This window comes from Fringilla coelebs (assembly GCF_963513975.1).
Source record: "Fringilla coelebs genome assembly, chromosome: 13".
NCBI lineage: Eukaryota > Metazoa > Chordata > Aves > Passeriformes > Fringillidae > Fringilla > Fringilla coelebs.
In genome coordinates this window covers 17,013,809-17,035,919 of record NC_140039.1, presented here as the reverse complement: position 1 = coordinate 17,035,919, position 22,111 = coordinate 17,013,809, and the positions used below count along the sequence as shown (strand labels likewise).

The 22,111-nt window shown below is 39.7% G+C and overlaps 1 protein-coding gene across 2 annotated transcripts in view; it reads left to right on the top strand.

The window, feature by feature from the left end:
• SUCLG2 (succinate-CoA ligase GDP-forming subunit beta) overlaps window positions 1-20,673 on the top strand; it is a 110,859-nt gene extending 90,186 nt beyond the window's left edge. The window contains exons 10-12 of one of the 2 annotated variants that reach the window (XM_084214606.1): window positions 11,505-11,625; window positions 18,731-18,888; window positions 19,537-20,673. In XM_084214606.1, the coding sequence (XP_084070732.1) occupies window positions 11,505-11,625; window positions 18,731-18,846 (237 nt within the window). In that variant the 3' untranslated portion in view covers window positions 18,847-18,888; window positions 19,537-20,673. Of the gene's footprint in view, window positions 1-11,504; window positions 11,626-18,730 lie in introns of both variants that reach the window. The other variant, XM_084214605.1, reaches the window with a different exon arrangement.
• Window positions 20,674-22,111: the final 1,438 nt, after the last annotated feature.

The window sequence follows — 22,111 nt, the reverse complement described above, 5'->3', positions numbered from 1 at the left end:
GAGCTTTTTGGTTTTTATTTTACCTGCAGTTTTTTGTCTGTCAGAGATGTCACTTGGTCACTATGACTGCATATTACTTTTATTCTGTTTGAATGTACTGAGCTTGTAAAGATCTTGTGCATTTATTTTTCCTATTAAGTGGAGAAGAAAAGCATGCAAAAGCTGCCATTACATTCAGAATCTTATTCAAGCAGCAGATTACATTTCTGATCTATTTTGGATTAATATAATAGTCCCACAAAGAATTTAGTCTTTTCCCATGAGCAATATGGTTTCCTCTGTCTTCATATTGACTGCTAATTGTTGGCATTTGAGAAGATTAGAGTCAGGTCTTACAGGGAGTGCAATCATACAGCCTTTCAGTTCTAAACATCTTGTTGCTATAGAAAACAAAATATTCTTGCAAATTATTTAAGCCTGAAATTAAATAAGTTCTACTGTTTTTTTTATATCTGAAACTCAGCCTCCCAAAATAAGACAGGATTTCAAGCAGTTAATTCCAGTGACAACTTTTCACAGCTTAAGAGTTACCTTATTTTTCAGAATTAGTCTTAACCCATGGCCTTTAACATTTTACCTACTCAGGCAGGCATTTTTCAATTTATAAGAGGGGTGGCATCTTTGCAGTGAATATAGACAGGAGAGCCTGCAATTAATAGATAACCTGAAACAATAGCTTTAATAGCCCATGATTGAGTGTATTTAATAAGTAAGGAGATTTTCTCACTTTAAACAAAGAATGAGAGAATGTGTATGGGATTAGCAGTCTGCATCAGGGGAATGCCATTGTCTGGGCTGAAAAGAGCTGCACATCTGTAGATAGTTGATAATTCAGATAATTATTCATTTATGTGTAGCTGACTATTTCATAATAAGAGGGGGTACAAGTTTGGGGGTTTATTTTTTCTGACTTAGATAGGGAAATGATTAATTACAGAGCTGTATTTCGTGTCAAGTTGTGAATAAATATGTTTAGCATTCATATGGTTGTTTACAAACAGGAAACCCACACCGCTTGCCAACAGTTTGATTAAAAAAAAAATCATTCAATTCATCACTAATTCTCTGTAGGAAAGATCTTTGCATTTGTGTAGTTTGGCATTTTATAATTAAATTCTTTTAAAACATTTTAATTAGGCAGAAGTAAAGCAGAGTCCTTTTGTTTGCTCTGTGTAAACACTCGAAGGTGTCACTGAGGTGAGAGCTGTCGAGAGTGCTGCAGGGTATCTTGGCTTTGAAGAGTGCTCAGCTTGAGGTTTGTAGTGTGTCCACACTTCATTGGGAGATGACTTTATCAAATCAAATAACAAATTCAGGAAATGCTTTTTCAGTTCAAGTTCCTTGACTATGTGTTGGTTTGTCAAAGTGTGGTAGAACTCTTTGGGCTGACGTCTCACGCAAATGCATTTGTGATGTGTTCCATGCAAAGAAGGACATCTGCAACAGGAACTCATAGCAAAGCAGAGCAAAGAGAATCTAGGCAGGAATCTGTGCTGTTGGTGCTTGACAAAAGAAAAGGTAGGAAAGTCCAGAGAAGGGCCACAAGGAGGATCTGAGTGCTGGAGCATCCCTGCTATGAAGACAGACTGGGAGAGCTGGGGTCGTTCAAAGTGGAGAGGAGGAGACTCCAGAAAGATCTTAGAGCACATTCCAGTGCCCAAAGGGGCTCCAAGAGAGCTGGGGAGGGACTGGGGACAGGGGATGGAGGGACAGGACAAAGGGGAATGGTTTTAAACTGAAAGATGGTGCGTTGAGATCAGATATAAGAAATAACTTGTTCCCAGTGAGGGTGGCAAGACCCTGGCACAGGGTGCTGCCCCTGGATCCCTGGAAGTGTCCAAGGCCAGGTTGGACAAGGCTGGGAGCAACCTGGGATGGTGGCAGGTGTCCCTGCCCATGGCAGGGGGGTTGGAGTGAGATGCCCTTCAAGCTCCTTTCCAACCCAAGCCATTCTATGCATGAGATTCTGGTGGGCCATTAAAGGCCTTGGAAATGAAGCCAAGGCTGTCCTGGTTAATCAGCACTGCTATTACAGACTGTGGCTCAGCATGAAACACCCACTTGGAAATGGTTTTATGTAATCTCCCTTTTATGTAATTCCTCTTTAGCCACTACTGCGTAAGTACTTAAAAAGTAATTAACAAAAAGTACATGCAATGCATGCATTAAACTGTTTTCTGCCTGCAATAATTTCCTTGGTTATAACCATTTCCATTGTTTTCTTTTGAAATATGGATTTTCAGTTCCCTTCTACAGCTTAGCCCAGATCACAAGTTTGTCTTGGTACTGGGTGTATTGGAAAGCAAGGCATGTTTCTCAGGTGTGGAAATATATTCTAATAATGGGAATTTTTCCTTTTGGTGGATCATCCAGGAGGAAATTAAAAAATAAAAAGTCACCAAGTGAAGATATAAATGTGCAGCTTCACTTTTATGCTCTCAAATTGTTGAATAAGTAATCTGCTTTGGATATACTTGCTTATCTGATTTTGAGATTAAAAGGTATGAGACACTGCTGGACTTGTGTGCTTAGCATTAAATATTGCCATTGGATTTTGCACTATATTAAGGTTCTGAATTAATTTTTAATTGTGAGTTTCCTCTTTGTATCTTTGGAATCCTACACCAAGGAACTGTGTTTAAGTTGCTGATACCCAGCAGAAAATCTGAATTTAGAAGAAGTGCTACTGAAGCCAAGTGACAGCTTTTGGCTGTGTGAAATGTGGTTGGTTGTGTAACTGAGTATGTGCTGGCTATTTGTTTGTTTTCATCATGCTTAGTTTCAAGTGTTATGAGAGCATACATTTGAGGCTTGTTCTGACATTTTTTTGCAATTTAATGTGGGAGTTTTAAATCCTCATAAGCTTTTCCCATCTCTCATTGAAGTTAACAAGCCTAGGAGAGCCATTTTTTGAGGCAGGTATTTTCCTTGACCATAGTGCAAAATCACTTGTAAAGCAAGGGAATATGGTTAACAGGGACACCTACAATTCCATGTGTTGTTCTGTACAGAACTGGGGTGAGATATAAGAAGCAGCCTGTGATTTACATGTGTCTCCTGTTAATTTTAATGTGCCTGGATTCCCATGATTGCCCTGAGCATCTCAACCTTGATTAATCTAAAGTTAAGTTCCTTTATGCTGGCTTATCTGTGATTGTTTTAGGCTCACTCCATCTGTTTCTTAATGTAGCTCTATAACTTCTTTCACAGTTCAGATTTGCTGATTATATCACTTTGGGTTTGTGGCTAAAACATTCAGTGCTGGTTTTATTACAAGATACTTTGATAAACTTGTGAAAAGTGGATGGGAGATTATTATCGAATAATTATTTCTCTGAAGGTGATTCCTTTCTTAATACAGAAAATAGGTGGAAAAAGTTTAGTAAAGATGAAGATGATAGGTTAAATTATTAGGAAGACTGAAGTAACATCAGTGATTTTACTTGTCAAACATTCAGGCCGATCTTTTTCCCTTTGCTATAAGGAAAAAATGTTAAGTTGCATTTTATGATTTTGCAAGTAGCAAGACAGTTCAGAAAAGTATGTAGAACCCCTCTGTCAACTCCTGAGTCATCCCATTTTGCAATAATCCAGTTCTTAGCTTAGCATCCTATTTGTGGGGATGTTATTAGAGGTCATTAATTTTTAAACTGGCTTTTTTTTTTCCGTTTAAATTCCTTTATGTAAACCTTGCGGAAGATAAAGATCATTCTCTGTCTTTCAGCAGTCCTGTCCAGGGCTGAATGTTTTTAATACATAATGCCAGCCTTTGGAAGAGGCATTTCTGGAACAGAAATTCTCACTGATGTTGAGATGGCAGCAAGTCCTGCTGGTGACCACTGGGAAAAGCCTGAGCTGCTGGGTGGGCAGGGAATGTTGCAGGCTGAGTTTAGCAAGGTGGGAGGAGAATTTCCTAATTCTACTTGGGCTATGTTCAGTCTGAAGATTGGTATGTCCCAGGAACAAGCTCTTCCCCCTCTGGCTGAGCACCAGAGGCTGGATGAAGCAAGAGGAAGAGGACACATAAGGTCTTCTTAAGCTTGTTCCACGTGTGGACAAGATCATAGGCATTAATTTCTGTTCCCATCTTCTGACTGGGATCTGATCCTCCAAAGGATAGGAAAGAGCAAAGAATTAATTGTATTAAAATAAAAGGAGGAGTAATCAAAATCACAAATCACTTGTCCAGTGCCACGCTGTTGATTGATGCTATGTGGTGACTGCTGAGATCAGACAGTTTTGTAATCAATGAAACTGATAAAGGAACCTATGACTCAGGCACCAACTATTCTGTGATTTAATTTAGAAAAGGGTTGCATAGATATATTAAAGAAATGTAAGCTGTGCTTTATTAGAAGAATGCAACTGCATTGAGTAAGATTTGGACCTGTGTTGATCTGATCTGTTTTCTCCAGCAGCAGCTAGAGGCAGGTAAAGAGGAACTCAAGAAGAGGAAAAGTGTCTGAGGATGCTTCCTGGTGATCTTTGATACTCTTGTATTTACAAGTCTTTGGTTGGTTTTTTCCCAGGAATTTGTTGCTGTACATTCTCAACTCGTATCAGCTTTTGACATAACCAATATCCCGTGGCAGCATTTCTAACTATAGCTGTGTGCTGTATCTGAAAATAACAGTAAAAGGACTCTTTTTGTGTCTTCACTGTCTCATTTCAACAATTAAGGACTAAGAAATAAAACTACCTGGAGGCAGGTACAAAATGAGTGCACCTGGTTCCCTTTTTCCCTTGCTGGTTGCAGGCTTGGCTCTGAATCCTCCTTCTGTTTCCTCTGCTAAAATGGAAAGTTGTGGTTTATTTATAATATTCTGAATACAAAGCTTGTCCAGTGTCTTTATCACTCTTCTAAGTACCTTTCTGAGTTTTACTAGTTCTGCTTTGGTTTACTGCATCTTAAAAGTGAGCTGATTTTTATGTGGTAGTAATTTGGAACCTAATGAGGGCAGCAATTCACGTTTTTGATGACTACAATGTTACTGTAAAAGAACATGTTTTAATTATTTGGAGATTTCAGATGTGTATATGCAGTTCAGTACCCATGACAATGCATTTTTGTACTTTAATTAAGCTTCTTGAAGTGCAGAATTCCTTTTTGAAAGTTTCCATTGTCTCAGTAAGAAATGCAGCCTGACCTAGATAGTAGCTTTAATAGCATTTCATTCTCTTCTGCATGGGGAGTAGAAGTCAAGGATGTTTCTCAGGTGACAAAAAGGAAGATTCCAAGTCTTTCTAGAGCTCAAGGATAACTGTTCTTCATCTCTCTTCTCCCATGTGATGGGCACTTTTACTTAGTAGTTTGATGCTCCAAATAACCATAGTATTTGTATTTCTAAGGCTATTTCTAAAGAGGAAATAAAGAGAGGTTCTGGTGACTTTCTGCTTTGGGAAACAAATTTCACTAGTGGACCTCAAATATTATTCACATGAAGATTTCATATCTTAGTGGGGGTTTGGTTTTGGTTTTTTCCTTGCCTGAATTGTGAAGCAACTCTCTGTTTGGAGCAAGGCACATTCTAGCTGGACTTAGGAGAAACTCTAACCAGAAGAGACAAGGCACATCTTGAGATGTCTCCACACTGATAATACATTCATTTTTAACTGGCTGTTGAATTAAACAGAAAGTCTTGCACAGAAAGTGATCAAATCAGCAGTTCTGTTCAGTCAAGTCTTGTGGATATTTGTGATTGTGCCATTTAACAGCATTGGCTTTGGTAATTTGGTGCCACACACCACAGCACACCATCCACTGTGACTTACAGTGAATCTTTGAACAACTCATCTTTGAACAGCTCATGTGGCAGCAGCCCATGCTGTGGTTGTGTCCTGCACCACCTCCATTTCATCATATATCCCTGACATCTATTTATCTGTATATCCATCATATATATCCATATATCCACTCTCCAGGTGCTCCCTCTTTTGAGGAATATTGCAGTTAGTTCAAATAATTTAAACTTGTCTGACCTTTTTGCCTTTTAACACCGCATAAAGGATGATGAAACTGTGCAGAGGCACCCCAGGGCAGAGCATGTGGACACCTTGCTGCCTCCTCTGTCACATGCTTCAACAATGCTGCATTATTTTTTCAGAAAGCTGATTATTGCTTAGCAAAAATCTAATTGAAACTTCAGACAGTGAAAACATTAGAGAAAGTGTATGATGTGCCTCTGAGAAATTAATCTGAAGTGCAGAGGCAAAATTCAGCAAATATTGGATCAATTTTTATAGACTTTGCTGTTGTGGAGGAGCTACTTGCAGTCGTGCTGCTGTATAAACTGCCGTGGATGAGTGGGTTTGGAGGGGTCTATAACTTACCATGCTAATATGGAGCAGTCAATAGGAGTTCCCTGAGTATTTAATGACCAGTGTGCACTGCTTGTGCCTAAAGAGGGGTGGTGTGGGTGCCTCTTGGTTTTGCTGGATTAATATGCCCCAGATCAGGCCCAAACATGCAGCTGCCCTTAGTTCTGGGTGCACAAAGAGGAATTTAAAGGCAATCTGAAATACTGTGCTCTCATCTGACACACAAGAACTGTGATGTGTGGTTTTTTCAGTCCTGCAATACATGGTTGTGTAGGTAGTTGTCTTTCCTGGATTGTTCTGAAGTCTGCTCTGTTCATCCAAGGGTTCATCACATTGAAGCTCAGCTATTTAAAAGAGGGTCAGAACAAATTTATCCCAAATACCCATGATCTGGTAGAAAAGTTATCCTGCCATATTTGCACCAAAATTACAAATTTTCTATCAACTACCTGCTGCATTATGTCCCCAAAACAATACTAAAGGCTATTGTCCTTATTCTCAAGTATACTTCAGAATGGTACTTTGTGGTCTCAGCCTTTTATTTTCCTTCTCTTTATTCTTTCCCCTTATTATCATAAATAAGGATTATATTGGGAGCTGCTTGTGCTTCCTATCAGTGCAAGAACATTAATTAACTCTGCTCTGCATTAACCTGGGGGGGATGTGGCTTCTGGGCAGGACCTGACTGAGGCCTGGCCAGGTGGGAGCACAGGCACAGGAGGCAGGGGATGGTTTGCAGCTTCCTAAATTCATCTGAAGTTGATCCCAGACCAAGGGATGATGGATTATTGTGATGGATGGGATTGTGCCAGGGCTCAGGGTGGGCAGAGCGTGTGTCCTGCAGCTGAGGAAACCTTCCCAAAACAGGCTTGGTGTGAGAATTCTCCCTGAAATTCATTGAAATGGAGGTTCCTGAGATCACACTGCTGCCTGCCATGATATTTTGGAATTTGAAGGAGGCTGTGTGTATAGAATTGGAATATTTCTGTTCCCAAAACATGCACTACTTGGGGCTGGGCAAATGAATGAAGGAAGGTCTCTGGGGACTGTTTCCACTGTGGTACTCTGATGTGTAATTTGCCACTCATTGTTTCATCTCATTCCATTAATGAGCTCTGATCCCTTAATTTTTATTTTTGTGTCAGTGCTGCAGAGAATTAAGACAAAATCCCACAGCAGGGATGTTCCTGATGGTCTATTCTGGGGGGTATCTTTGGTATTGGAGAGCACCAGACCCCTCCTGGCCTGCCTGGTTTTCATAGCCCAAGGAAGGGCCACACCCTGGAGTCTGCTCAGGTAGCAGAGGATTGTTGCTGAATTGTTTTCAAACCAGCAAAAGCCAATAAATTCCTGTCGTGTCCTAGATCCTGAATTTGCTGTAAGCAGGAAGGACTGAAAACTGTAGGTGGGTGTTTCAGCACACCAGAAACTGGATCTACAAAGCTTTGACTTTTCAAAAATGTGATATTAGGGACTCTGAGCATGGCACTAAAGGAGATGCATTTCAAAAAGGCTTCCTCCAGTGCCAGCCAGGCACTGCCCTCTCCTCTGCCATCCAAGAGTGGGGCTCCACAAACAACAGTGGGATGTGGCAGAGCCAGGCTTTTGCTCTCAGGGAGATTGGCATTGCTCAGGAACCTTTGGAATACAGACCAAAAATTAGTTTTGGGCAAAATCTTCAATCTGCTTTTCCTACCTAGCAGTTGGGGTGCCCTAGACAGAAAAAACTGGATTGTGTTTTGGAAGTTCATCAGAGTTCCTTTCCTGCCTGGGCAACAGGGTTCATTGCCAGTGAATTTTAAACCTTGACCTGTTTTAGAGTAGTGCAAGACATTCAAAACTGCTTTGTGTCAGTATTTCTTCACCACTCTGCAAGCTTTCCTATTTTGCTGTTTGTTGATTCAACCTCTTTAAACTTCCCACTTTCAGACTTTCAAAGTTCCATCCCAAAGAGGCAGAATGATATTCTGCATAATTGTTATAAAGTTAAATCATATTGTTTGGCTTTAAGTAGAAAAAATAACCCTGCTCTCCTCTCCAAAGAGATTTTTATATCCCTTTTCCACATTGAATTGCACTGTCCTCTAGTGGGTGTTTTAAGCAAATGTTTTTGTGTTTGTAAATCTTTCATACTGCTCAGATACAGAAAGCTTAATCTTTATTTTCAAATGAACCATAAATGTTCCCTGATATAAAAAGATAGAGGATTAGAGTAATATTTCAAAACCAAATAAGAAAAAGTTACATTTGACCTGTGGTCCAAGCTGTAATAATACAGAGATACATAAGAATGTTTGCATCTGACTTATCTGTTGGAGCAGAAGGATAAATTGTGAAGACACAACTGTGGGCATTTTATTACTTTGTATTGAGTATTGAATATAATCTGCTTCTTTCACATTGAAACAAGTTTGGTAAACTATGAATGAATGAATGAATATTAAACACCAGTGGACTAGTAGGAAGGATTGAATGCACTACATTAGGCTCAAAGTGAAGAACTGTGTATCCCAGTAGTTTGGTGGTTTTTTTCTTAATGTTGCTATTTACCTCTTAAAAGGCAATGCCCTTAATTTAACTGGTATTCCCTGGGATTTGAGGTATAAAACATCTCTGAAAATCAGAATGGATTGAATATAAAAGTTTTGTGTGACAGTGATTGTCAGGCTTCTGGATTTGCAATACTGGATGTCTGGCTCCATTTGCAGGCAGTTTGCCCTCTCCTTGATATGTCTGATAGTCCACAGGCATTATATAGATGCTGAGCATGTGGATGTATAATGGTCCTGATATGCTACAGGAGGTTTGTTTTTCTCACAGACTTAATTCAGAGACAGTGCATTCTCTGTGCACATGAAACACTGAAAACCTCTTCATCCATCCACTGTGTCTGAATGCTAAAGTCCTTTCAGCTGGAAGTGCAGGATCTAGTCAGGCTACAGAAGCATATATAAACAATGTTCACAGATTTCAGCAGAGTTAAAGTGAATCTCAGCATCATTGGAACTGATCTTCTGGCTTGTTTGGAAGATTAGGATAAAACCCAAGATCGAATTCCCTACCTGATTCAGTTTCTTATTGATTGAATCCTTTTAGACTCCTCTCTAATTTAACAGTGTATTTTTATTAAAGCCAAGCACACAAACATCAATTATCCAAGCTGCATCTAATTTCCTTCATTTTTTTTTTCCTCTTGCTGCCAATGGATTAGAAGACATGATTAGAATTCAGCTTGAAAGCTGAAAAGCAGATCCCTAAATGAAAAAGTCTGCGCTAGGAATTAAAATATCTGTAGTGGGCATAAAATCCTCCTCCTTATCTCTACTAATGTAAACACACTTGGTTAAGTTGATCTGTCACATGTCTGCTGCAATGTCCCTGAATTAGGAGGATGTATTAGGAAGGCTGGAGTGCTGTCTGTGGCTGTCCCACTGTTAGAATCCATCACCAGGATGTTTTAACACTAAAGTGTTTTGCATAGAGAGATCTCTGCCATAAGGGTTAATGGGATAAGAGTTGGAAGGGCTCTGTTTTTCCTCTTAGGTTTTACTTGCTAACACCAGGAATATTTGTGTGCTGATAAGCAATGGGAACAAGGCAGAGAAGGGGCCTTCTACAGTTTTACTCTTGGTAGCTTCTGCAGAGTTAAGGATTTTGAAACACAAAGGTGAAATAAAAATCTGCAATGGCATCACCAACTGAAAATCCAGAAAACCCTTAACTGCTAAATGCATGCATTTAATGTGAGTATAAGGAAGAGTTATAAAATCAATTAAATTGTATGTCCTTGTTTGACTGGGTTATAAATTTCCTTCTGGTGCCGGTGCTCTGCCTGGGATGAGGAAGCCATGCCATGAGCCATACTCAGGCTCCATGAACTCAAAAGGCACTGGATCATCTTTTGAGCAACCTGGTCTAGTGACAGGTGTCCTTCTCTTATTGGAAGTAAAGCATTTGTCGGAATGTTGTGTGTTCCTTTTGTGCTGTGGATGGCAGTATTACTCCCAGCGCTGAACTGTGTGTGAGTGCTCATCACAGGAGTGAATTGTCACATTTAGTCTGTGGAGAGATGTAAAACCTGATTGTGCAGAGCTATAAAGGTGGGTGGCCTCAGGGGATTTTCCTGGTGCTGGTATGAGCCTGGCTGGCTGGGGCTGGGCAGAGTGAATCCCTCCCTGTGGTGCAGTGAGTTGAGCATAATTGCAGCTGACATCCTGCACCAGTGCAATGCAGTGATATTTCGTTCCTTCACACCTAATCCCTTCTTTATCCTCTCAGGTTTTGAGTCAACACAATTCTGGCAAAGCTTGTTTGTGACACCCAATGAAGCTTCTTGTGGAGCACCCCAAATGTTGTGGGTTAGCCCCAGGGTGGATGAGGAGCAGCAGGGCTGCATCCCTGTGGTGTCCTCAAGGTGATCAGGCATGGCTGGGAGCCTGGAATATGGGCTTGGGTTAATGTTCTGCTGCCTTACCAAGTGGAAAGAAATCATATTAATATGTTTTGTGTATTAATGTCTTGTATATTGTGAAGGGCAATTTAATTGTGATTCGGGCGGAGAAATTGCAGTTTCCAGAAACTGATGAATAGCAGTTTTTTGAGGTTATCAGTTAACCTGTTGTAATGAATGCTCTTCATTACATGTCTCTCCTTGTTAATTAGAAGGGATTTTTACTCCTCTTTATCAAGTCAGGGCAAGTTTATTACCTTTTCCTCTGTCGTGCTTGTGATAAAGTGAAGATGCAGATTGTTTTGTGAAGTGTCCACATGAATATTTCATTGCATGTGCATCACATTCATGCCTTGTGTTTTCTGAGCTCCAACCTCTGATGATCATTCAATACATTTTAAAAATAATCAAACTACAGCTTGTATAATATCTTTTTATTTATATTTATAGGTAGACATTCCTTTTTTTTTTTGTAAATACTTTAATTATGACATTAATTACCATGCCCAAGTTTTAACCAAGACAATTAATCACTGCTGTACACTGGAGCAATAATAGACTCAGAGTCAAGCTCTCTGAGTGCAGAGGTGAAGCTTGTACCTTCCATAAATCAGAATCTGCCTGACAGAGAGGAATTGGTATCCTGGTTTGGTTCTTTTACCTGTGTTTATTTAAAAAACAAAGTCAAAACATCAACATGCCCCAACTCAATTCCTCTGTGGTTTCTTTCCTACAGGTTGAAGCAATCCTTGTGAACATATTTGGTGGGATTGTGAACTGTGCCATCATAGCCAATGGTATCACCAAAGCCTGCCAAGAGCTCGAGCTGAAAGTACCTCTGGTGGTCAGACTGGAAGGTGAGTGCTGCTGGATTCAGACAAAATCATCCCTCAGGTTCTCAGTAATTCACTCAGAATTTCTTCTTCTCCTAAACCTATTACTCCCACACAACAAGAATATGTCCAATTCTTCAGCCATAACACAACCTGAAGTCAATAAACTCATATTTCTGCATTTATGGACCCTGATGGTGCTGGAAGCAATGAAGTTTTGCAATGGAAGCATTATGAGTTTGCCTGTAAGATTTGCAATGCAAATAGGAATTATTTTGATGCAAGTTTATGTTTACTGGGAGGAATTTCTTTTTTACTGAGAGCAATTCCATTATTGCTAAACCTGCAGCAAAATATAGGTTTTTTTAACTTACACCAGTGTCAATTAAAAGAAAGATGTTAGCAACAGTATTTTTGAGAGAGAAATTACTGTAATGTGTTCCTCTGCCCAAAGCCCCAGTCCAGCTAAAATGCAATAAAAACCAGAAGATTTGGTATTGGTAAGGAATATTTTTCTTTAGTGCATCCAGCATTGTTTCACAAGAAACAAAAAAGCCATAGAGAGGGGAGGACAAGCACTCTTTGGCAGTTACAGACTTCAATGGCAGTGGGTGTGGAGTTCTGCTGTAATTTTTGAGAAGTGCCCTGAAGGAGGGAGAGTCTTCTGCCACTGAGTGAAAAGTGCCTTGATTGCAATCAGCACACAGCCCTGGTAAGCTGAAAATATTTCTTTCTGGCCAAGTAGGTTTGGCAAACAGAGGGATTTCTGGGTGGGTTTTCAGGGCTCTTACAAACCATCCATATTCATGTTTGTGTGTGTAAAGAGCATAAAATGTCCTGTCACTCTGCAGAGGTGATGAAAGGAGGAAATGCATCCCTTTATGGACATGAAGATGCAATACTGAGGTGGTTTGCACACTGTGATAGGGAGAGGAAAACACATTCTGAGTACATCAGACTTTTTACTTTGCAAAAATTGCTCCTTTTGTGTTTCAGGAGAAAGCAGAGCCTTCCCCTCCCTCATTCTCATGCTGCACTGCACGTGCTGGCATGGGTTCTGCTGGAAGTTTAAATTCCCTAAAATGGATTTTAGAAACAAATTGTGCAAATTTTCTTTGGATGGCAAAGCACCAGTCAACACCTTTAGAGACTGAGTAGAAAGTTTAATATGGATGAAGGAGACTGATGGATGTTGCTTAGAAGCAGAAAAGTTTCATTATATAAAATCTCATTGTTTATCAGCTCTAGGCAATGCTGTTTCACTTTTTGTCATAGCCAAAAAACTTTTCCTGTCTTTCACAGCTGGGAAAAAGTTTATCTGTCAGATCTGTGAGACTTCTCAACTGTTGTAAGTGCTGCTTTTTAAGTGAAGATATTGCAAAAGCCATTAGTTTTTCCTGTGAACAAGATGTTTCTGTTGTGATGCTTGAAGCTGTTATAAAAGAAACAAGAAGAGCAAGTTGGCCATTTTAAACTGCAGTCTGCTGGGTCTGCCACTGTGCTTGCTTGGCCTTTCTCCTGTAATTTTGATAATTCCATGATTGTACAGAAGAGTGAAAGCCCTGCAGAGGTGCCTGGTCCTCTTGTGCCTGTGGCCTTTGAGTCCCACAGAGATCAAAGCTGAATCTTCAGAGTGTCAAATACAGACTGAAAGGCAAACATCTTTGGTTACCATCTTCCCAGGACTGCTCACTCTTGACTAGAGCTGTGATAATGTTTCTCCTGGACTGGTTGCTGACTCTGGAAATGGCAGTGCCACATTTTCTTAGGAAGCTCTCTCCCAGAATAATGCAGCAAACTCCCACTTTTGCATAATCTTCATCTCAATTTTTTTTAACTCCTCCTCGTAGGCCTCATGTGTATCCCAAACAAAGAGCTGTGATGTTTGCAACCTTCAGAGGTTGTATTTTGGAATTGTTAGCCAGTCACTGCTGTTTTCTCTGCCTCCTTGATCACCTAACCAAGCAATACATGTGTCTTTGGTCCTTTTAATCTTTCCTCAGAAATCAATCCCTCTGCATCCCTTACCATCTCCATTGTCCTTTGAACACACACCAGGTTCTTTAAACTTAGAAGAATTTTGAATTAATAATGAGTACTGTAGAAGTAATAAGACTACCCAAGACTTTTTAAAACATCACTGGTTGCATTTTACAGTTCAAAAGGAGAAAAAGGAACAAGCACTCTATTGGGTTTCCATTTGGAACATTTTCCCAGCAGAAGGTTTGTGATTATTCCCATAAATCTAACAGATTTGTGACCTGCACTTTAAAGACTCTTTGCCCACATGCACCGTACTGCAAGTGTCTTGATGACTAGAGTTTTAATCAGTCAAATCTGTCTTGATTTAGTAGGATTCTGTGGACAAATCTTTGTTCTCAGTTGTATAATAATTACAAGCCGTTTTACCAGTGGATAAAGAAAGGATTACTCTCCTCTTTGAAAATGGTAACTTCATAATTACATATGTTTGCTTGCCTTATCAGTAAAGAACTCACCAGCTGAGACACAGGATTATTGTTTAAAAAGCTCACGGACAAATGGAGAATCCAAATATTCCAGATTTCATCTTCTACAGATAGAAAAGTAACTGCTGCTGGGTTTATGCAGGGTTTTTTCCCCTTTAAAATGTAATACACTTCACTTAAGTTTTGTGAAAACTGACTAGGAGTGCTGAAGGGAAGCCAAGCCTTGCTTCTCATTTATGTAGCTCAGAGTTAGATGAAAAGAGTGAGGAATAAAAAAGAATTGTGAATTAGATATCTGCTTCCTATGCTGGAAATTTTACATCCTCTATCTTTCAAAAAAATGAATTCTCTCCTTCTCTGGTCATAGGGCAAGAGGAACAGGGAGGAATCATAACTACTTAATATGTTGATATTCAGGTAGAAACAAGTTGCTTTTTATTCACACGTCTGAATGCAATTTTTTTTATATTTTTCATTCATGTGAGCAGTGACCTTGTGTGTTCTTCAGAATCTGAGTTATTCTAGTATCTTCAGAAATCTTTTACACACAAGTGAAATTTTGCTCCAGCTTGTGTATCTTGTTTGCAGGTATAGCTTAGTATGTGTGCCTGATTTTTTGATTTTTAGCATCCCAAATTGCCTGTCAAGAGAGAAGAATGGGACATTGGAAAGTCACACTTACAGCTTCATTCAGATCAGCCTATTCAGACATCTTGGTTAAACCCAAGCACAGATTTAAATGTGCCCTTCCCTGTTAGGATGCAAACATGAGGCAGATGGAGAGAATAAAATATTCTTTGGGGAAAGTTTAAGGTAGGAAAGGGCAAATGGAGTGGACAGAATAGAGTTTAATTGTCTTTTACAGGTAGGCAGTGGAAGCTGGTTTATTCCTGACTGCAGAGCCAACAGGTGTGAGATGTGTAAGCCACCAAAACTTTGTATGTTCCCTCCCTAAAGGTCACTCATTAAAGCTTGGCACCAGCCAAAGCTCAAATCAAATGTTGTTGAAGAAGGTTAACTGGTGATGAACTTCAGACCTGATTCTCCAGTACCTGTCTTTGGGAGCTGAGAGGCCCCAATTTTCCAGGCTGTGGGAAGACAGGAGTGCATTGCCTGGATCCCTGCTGGGGGAGATGTGGCTCAGTGCACTCAGCAGTGCTGCATGGCCAAGCTGGACCCTTGCTAGGGATCCTGTACTATGGGCACAACCTGCTCATGTCACTAATAATAACTGACATTCTGCATATTGGGGCTTTTTTTGTCATAGCAGAATGTTTTGGGTCAATCAGAGGATTTTTTGTATTATGCATCCATTTGTTAACACATAACAAATGTATATAACAGTGTCTTATCCCCTTATAGCTTATTTACCTGAAAAGCCAGAAATGCAGAATCCTGCATCCTCTCAGCATTAAGCAGTGACCATTTAACCTGTTCCTGATGGGTTTATGGCAGGCCAAGTCAGTAAGGGAACATAATCCAAATCCTGCATGTGTGGAGTATGACTGGGTGTGTTTTATTGGTTTGATTTTCATTCAGCCTCTCCCACTGAGTGCTGGTGTAACCTTACCACTGGTAGAGACATGCCTAGGCAGAGCATTTATCAATAAGATTTTTTTGGTAATGAGTTGAGTATATCTGCTTTGCTACTGGTAGCAGAGATTTCAGATGCACAGAAGTGGAAATGTGAGATTGCATGGACACAGACTCAGAGGTTGTTCCAGAAGCCAGGTTTCCAGCAGGAGGATGTTTAGATTACAAAGCCTGAAGGTGCATGCCAATAAAATTACATCTTTCCAGGTTTTCTGTGGAGTGCTGTTGACAGTAATATATGTCAGGAGACAAAAACTTCTAATTAGAAAGCCATTCTCTTCATAGAATCCAGTTTAAAAAAACCCAAACACACACACAGACACAAAACCCCCAGACAATAAACCCCAGGAACAGCAAAAGCTCCACAGCCTCCAGCCCTGTGAATTTTCACCTTTTCTCAGTTGGCTGCAGGGCAGGGGAAGGGCAGATTATTCTGATATCCCTGGGTATGGGATTCTGTTCACAGTTCTCTGACACCATCCAGTGGCAGGAGGTTAATGCTGGAAGAGTAGGATTCTTTATTTGTTTATTTGAACATCTGTTGCAACAAGATGGTGTTGTTTGTAGATTCCTAAATGTTTCCAGTGTTTTTGGAATGTTTAATTTTAAATCTTTTACCTCTGCTTTTAGCAGGCTCATTATAATTTCCATATTCTCCACATAGCTTAGTCTCCACATACTTAATCACAATGAGATAAAAAGCTATCACCAAAAAAAAGAGAATTATAGCAAAGGAAGTGCTTGCTGAAAAGTGTGGTTAGTTGTATGGCCTGCCTATAAAAAGTGTTTTATTTAAGAAATACAAAATGTACTCATACACTTTTGGCTGCAGTGAGATTTTTTTTTTCAGCTTTCATCATTTCATTTCCCTGCATAAACTCCCCCTCCCTTCTCAGGGGCCTGTGTTTTGTATTGATTTTGTAATGCATGTTAGACAAGTGCTGTGCAGAGCAATCAATGCAGTGCAGAACAGATCCAATGTATTGTTCCCTCTCTGACCTGTTAGTAAATTAATATTGGCCACTTAGTGAAGAACAAAAGTTAGTTTTAAATACATGGCTATCACAAAAACCACAATTTTTTTTTTTTCTGTGTGGGAAAATTTCCAGGAAAATTTCCTTCTTTCCATTTTTTTTCTCCTCATGACACTTTGTCTTGCAGAATCCTATTTGAGAGATTAGTACATTCTTGACTGTTTTAAATGTTTATCACACTTGTATCTAAATAAAAGGCAAAACCTTTAAGGCATGTTGAGAATCACTGTACAAATGTGAGGGACTCCAAAGAGAACAGAACCTTGGGAATGATTCCTGCCTCCCCTGTGCAGTGCTGGGCTGACAAGTAGCAGCCTCCACATTATATTAGATAGGATACTTGAACAAAAATCAAATATTATGCTCCTTTTTTTGCCCATAATATTTTTTTTTCCAGTATAAAAAGTTCTGTACAGTTCTGGGTGTTACTAAGCAACCAAATCCCCCTTCTGTCAAAGATTTCAGATGCCTTTGACCTTCCTGCACAAGCCCTGCAGCTTGTCCTCTGCACAGCCATGGGAAGCATGACCTGTTCTGCCAGAGCCTTTGCAGAGGGAGCAGATGGGTCCCACATTCCTCTTCCTGATCCTGCCTCTCCCATCACAAAGTGCTGTGGCAGTGATTCTTCGGTCCCTTTCAACTCCAGGAGTGGCATTCCTGACTTGAGCATGCTGATGAAACAGGCTTTTGAAATGCTCTGCTGCTGTGCTACCATTTCAGATGTTTTATGAAGTCTGCAAAAAAAAAAAAAAAAAGAAAAATCATCCTTTAAAATGAGCATTCTGGAAGTTGCACAGTAAAGAGAATGCTTCTTGCTTGGTTAATAATTAAGGGTATAATTAGTGTATAGCTCCAAATATAATTAAAATTCATTTTGCTAGGTCAAGGAATTACAAAGTAATTAAGCATTTTGGCGTGGCAAATGAACAAGGAACATGACATGGAGGAGGATAGAAATGATTCTAAAGAGCCCCAGCTCAGGGTGCTTGTGCTTGTGACCCCAAAGTGTGGATTCTGCTTCCTTAGTAAGATGTCTGACTCCAGGTTCTTCTGTGGTGCAAAGCATAGCAGGGATCAAAAGTGTCACTTGGCTTTGCTGCAGGGAGCTCTGGAGAATTCAGATTTTCTGTTAGTCCTAATTTTCCAAAAAGAATGAGATAGAGTAAATGGGAAGGTGATGCTCTTGTCTGTTAGACAAGGGAAGTGGGAAAAATGTATTTTCCTGAAATATCTTCTTCAGCTTTGGATTTTTTCCTTTCCTTTGCATTAGTCTATTGAGTGAAGTTGAGCTTTTTCCATACAAACTGCAGCCCTTTTGCTGTGTAATCATATTTTCTCCTTGAGGTGGGGTGGACATGGCACTCAGGGACGTGATTTATTGGTGGACTTGGCAATGCTGGGTTTCCAGTCATACTCAAAGATCTTAAGGGTCTTTTCCAACCTAAATGTTTCTGTGATTATAATAATTTAGTGCAGCAGCAGAGGAGGGGCTGGTGTCATGCTGAATTACTTCAGGGACCTTTGTATTCCCTGTTTTTAGTAAAAATGCAACAGCATATTCAGGAGCAGCTTAAACCTGGTTAAATTTTCAGGATTACCCAAATCTTTGCCTTTCAACAGCTCATTTGGCAGCTTTCAGTTAGCACAGGTGAATTTTAGTTATTGTTGACTCACTGATTAGCTGTAGCTGATTGTGGCTAATAAATGCCTTAAAAAGAGCCTGGCACGTTGTCCATTACCCAGAGCTCATGCTGGATGTCCCTGCTGGCTCTGGGGGATGCTGCACTGACCCTCTCACCTTCACCAAGCCCCTGTTGGGCACACAAGTGCCATTTTCAGATTGCATTGTCTGTCACAATTGTCATTGGAATTAGGAGCTCCTTCTCCTCAGCTCAGCCTAAGGCACTCATGTGACCTGCTGCTAAACTGAAATGAGATGTGGTTTGAGCATTACCTGATTTTCAGAGGCATGGGAGGAGATGTTCATTTATTCATTAGTATTAATTACTAATTATAGTCAGTGTTCTTTTTTAGGAACAAATGTCCAGGAAGCCCAGAGGATTCTGAGTGAAAGTGGACTCCCCATCACATCTGCCAATGACCTGGAGGATGCAGCAAAGAAGGCAGTAGCAAGTGTGGCCAAAAAATAACACCTTGAAGGTTATTCTCATGGAAAACTTGTGTTTCACAAGGTATCATTCCTGCTGTTGTTCCAGAGGATTAATGGAGTTCTCCCAAGCAGAGATCAGGCTTGGTGGATTTAACTGGAGATACGTGACCAACCCAGGCCATAGGCTTGCAAGTTGGGTTTCAGAAATTTTGCAGCTACAATCTTCAAAAGTTTGTATGTCTGTGTCTAATTTTGGTAATTTTGTTAGTCACAACTCTAATAAGTAATACTTCATTCCCTAAAGTTCTTTTTTGTCTCTCCTTCCCAAATTGTTTATGATAAACTCATGATAAGACAAAATAAGTAATAATTGACTTCTGTCAACAGAATTGTTCTTTAATCACTTCTAAGTCACCAATTTCACAATATTTTCATTTGTGTTTTTATATTGTAAAGAGCCAGCAAACTAACAGTGGCTTTATATTTTTTATGGACTTTTGCAATAATATAAAAAGCTGTGCTTACAATCCTATTTTTTATTCAAATGAATGATGTTTATTTTCTTTTTTTGGAAATCACTGGTTTTGCCTTAAGATGATTCTCTATTGTTGATGCCAATGGATACCTCACAATAGGAAAAGGGACTGAGAAGTTGGTAGCGAAAGGAACTCCCACTCTTACCGTGCCTATAAACCACTGAGATGTGATTCATTTATTTTCTGTTTTTTAGAAATGCCCTGCTGTATTTCCAGGTGTAGCAATGCCACCCAGGGGGCTCCAGGAGGATGTTTCTGCCACTAAGGAAATGGCTGCTAACTTTTAAAAATAACCTCTTTTGTGAGAATGTCACTGCTGTGAGGTTTTAAAGATGAGAAACTGAAGCAGTTATCTCTCAGGAGCATGGAGAAATCTTCATCTGATTTAACTTCCAACAACCATTTCTAATTTATTGGGAATAAAACACAAATGAACTTTTCAATTTTTGAAGTATTTGACTTCTCAGGCATCAGTAAAAGTATGTATAAGGAAAAAAGCCCCTAAGTTTCAGGACTCAGATATTGACCAAGATTCATTTTGATTATATTCTCTTTTGTAGCAGTCAAAATTCAAGCTGTTAGTTACACAAATCATTCATTGGGGGAGCAGAAAGCAATACTAAAGATCTTGTGTAACTAAAGGACTTTGTACAACTCTCACTCTGCCCAGGAATTATTTGCTGAAAATCATCAATAAACTTGAACAGTGAACAAATGAGGGGATATTATGATCTGGTCTTGTAAATGGGCAGAGATATAAAAATTTGTGAAATAAATTCCTAATTGTGATTTTTTTGAGCAGCTCTAATCAATACCATGTTCTGCTTAGAAAAATGTAAATAAATTTTTCTTGACATTTCCATTAAAACTGTTACATTTAAAATAAATTATCTGCACTAATCTTTGGCTCCTGACACAAATAGTGCAGAGAGGTTGCTATCATCAATTCCTGCAGGTTTTTCCTTCTTCATTCCTTTCTCTACATATTGCTCAAGGAAAAAATGTGTGACCATTAGAAGAGCAATAAATATGCCTCTAGGTCTGTAGTTATTGACAGAATGAAGGAGAAGGGTATCCTTAGCAGCTTTCTTGGAGGTGCATAAAAGCCACACTGCTCTGGAGGAAGAAATGTTTACCTCACCACAATAAATAAGAGTCACACTCTATTTTATATATTTTAATACTGGAAAGTTAAGATTCTGTGGAAGAACTGTTTGTGCAATGTTGTCACACACTGTGTCCCTAACTCCGGTCTCAAAACCATCCACTGTGTGTACACAATTATTATTTTGCAAAGATTAATACTGTGTACACCATTTTGTCAAATAAATGTAAAAATGAACATGTTTATGGAATTTGTCCTTTCTGTAAAACAGAAAAATGTTTAATTTGCCTGTCTTCTTCCATCCAGCATTTTGTGACAGGTGAGTGAAATCAAATGCATTGGAATTTAGTTTCAATTGGGTGATACTGCTTACTCCAACATATTTGCCTTTGATCTAAAAATGTAGATCATTTTATCTCTGTATCTTATCTTATATGTAGGCCAATCACAGTGCATACAAGTTTTATTCTTCTTAAGTCATATACAGAATGGAACAGTATAATTTCAATTTTTCAGATGTAAAATTGAAATTTCCCTAAGCTCTGCTTTGGTATCTTTGAAGGTTTGGTATTTCACAGGCACTGTGCCCTGGCTGTAACCAGAGGCTCACTGTGGTGGTATGGACTGCTTTGTTTTATTTGTAAGGATCATTTCTCTCCATGTGCAAATGTGTAAAGTTGGGTTTGGTCTCGCTGGGAAAGGTGTTTTTAGTTGTGTTTTCCCCACACAAACCAAACAGCAGCAAAAGCAGTGGGTAAGTTCCAGCTAATCCCCTCTGTGAAAGCTTTAAGTGGGATTTAATTAGCCTTTAAATCTGGAAAATTCAACCTGTATTAATAAAACTCCGTAGGATGGGACACTCTGGAAGGCAAAACAGGAGGAAACTGTTCATGCTGACATTGTGCTACATCTTTAACAAGATACCTTTAAATTCTCCCAGCAAAAGTGTAACAGCTGGGAGTGCTGCAGTGATGTCCTTAAGGAGCACTTACTGTCCTGTTTGTCAGGACTTAGAGAAATGCCCAAACATCTATGACATGTGGAATGCCAGTTCTCAGTGCTGCTGCAAACCTCAGCTGATTGTGAGATTTCATTCCTCATTTTTCTTTTTGCCTTTTCATTCATTCTTTTTCATTCCTTTTTTTTTGTTTTGCCTTTCAGGAAATTGGAGTGTCTTTTGCAGTCAAGGTCAGCTCTAGCACAGCCAAAGTGGGGCAAAGAAGTTTGTTGCACATTTCAGTTTATCACCCAGCTTCTTTCCCCTTCCTCTTCTGAACTTCCTGGGGTTTTCCAGGAGAGGAGTAAAAAGCCTGGGAAAGTTTAGCACCCAAGTTAAGGTCTGTTCCAAAGTGACAAGGAGAAATAATCTCCCCAAGTTCAGTGGGACAGGACAGGCACTGATGGGCTTTGGCTGCTGTAGGGACATTGAGGTCAGACCTGTAGGCATGAGGTAAGCCAAGGGATGGGCTGTGAAATCATCAATGGGTGTTTTTTAGAGTTAGGTGAGCATCTGTCAGGGATGGCTTAAGGAGAGTTGATTTTTGCCTCAGGGCAGAAGGATGGATGAGGTGACCTTCCAGCCTGATTTGATAGGATTTAATGCTTGTTGGGAAGGTTTTGTTTTCTTTTTTTCTCCCTAACTTGTAGGTACGGGGAGGAAAAAG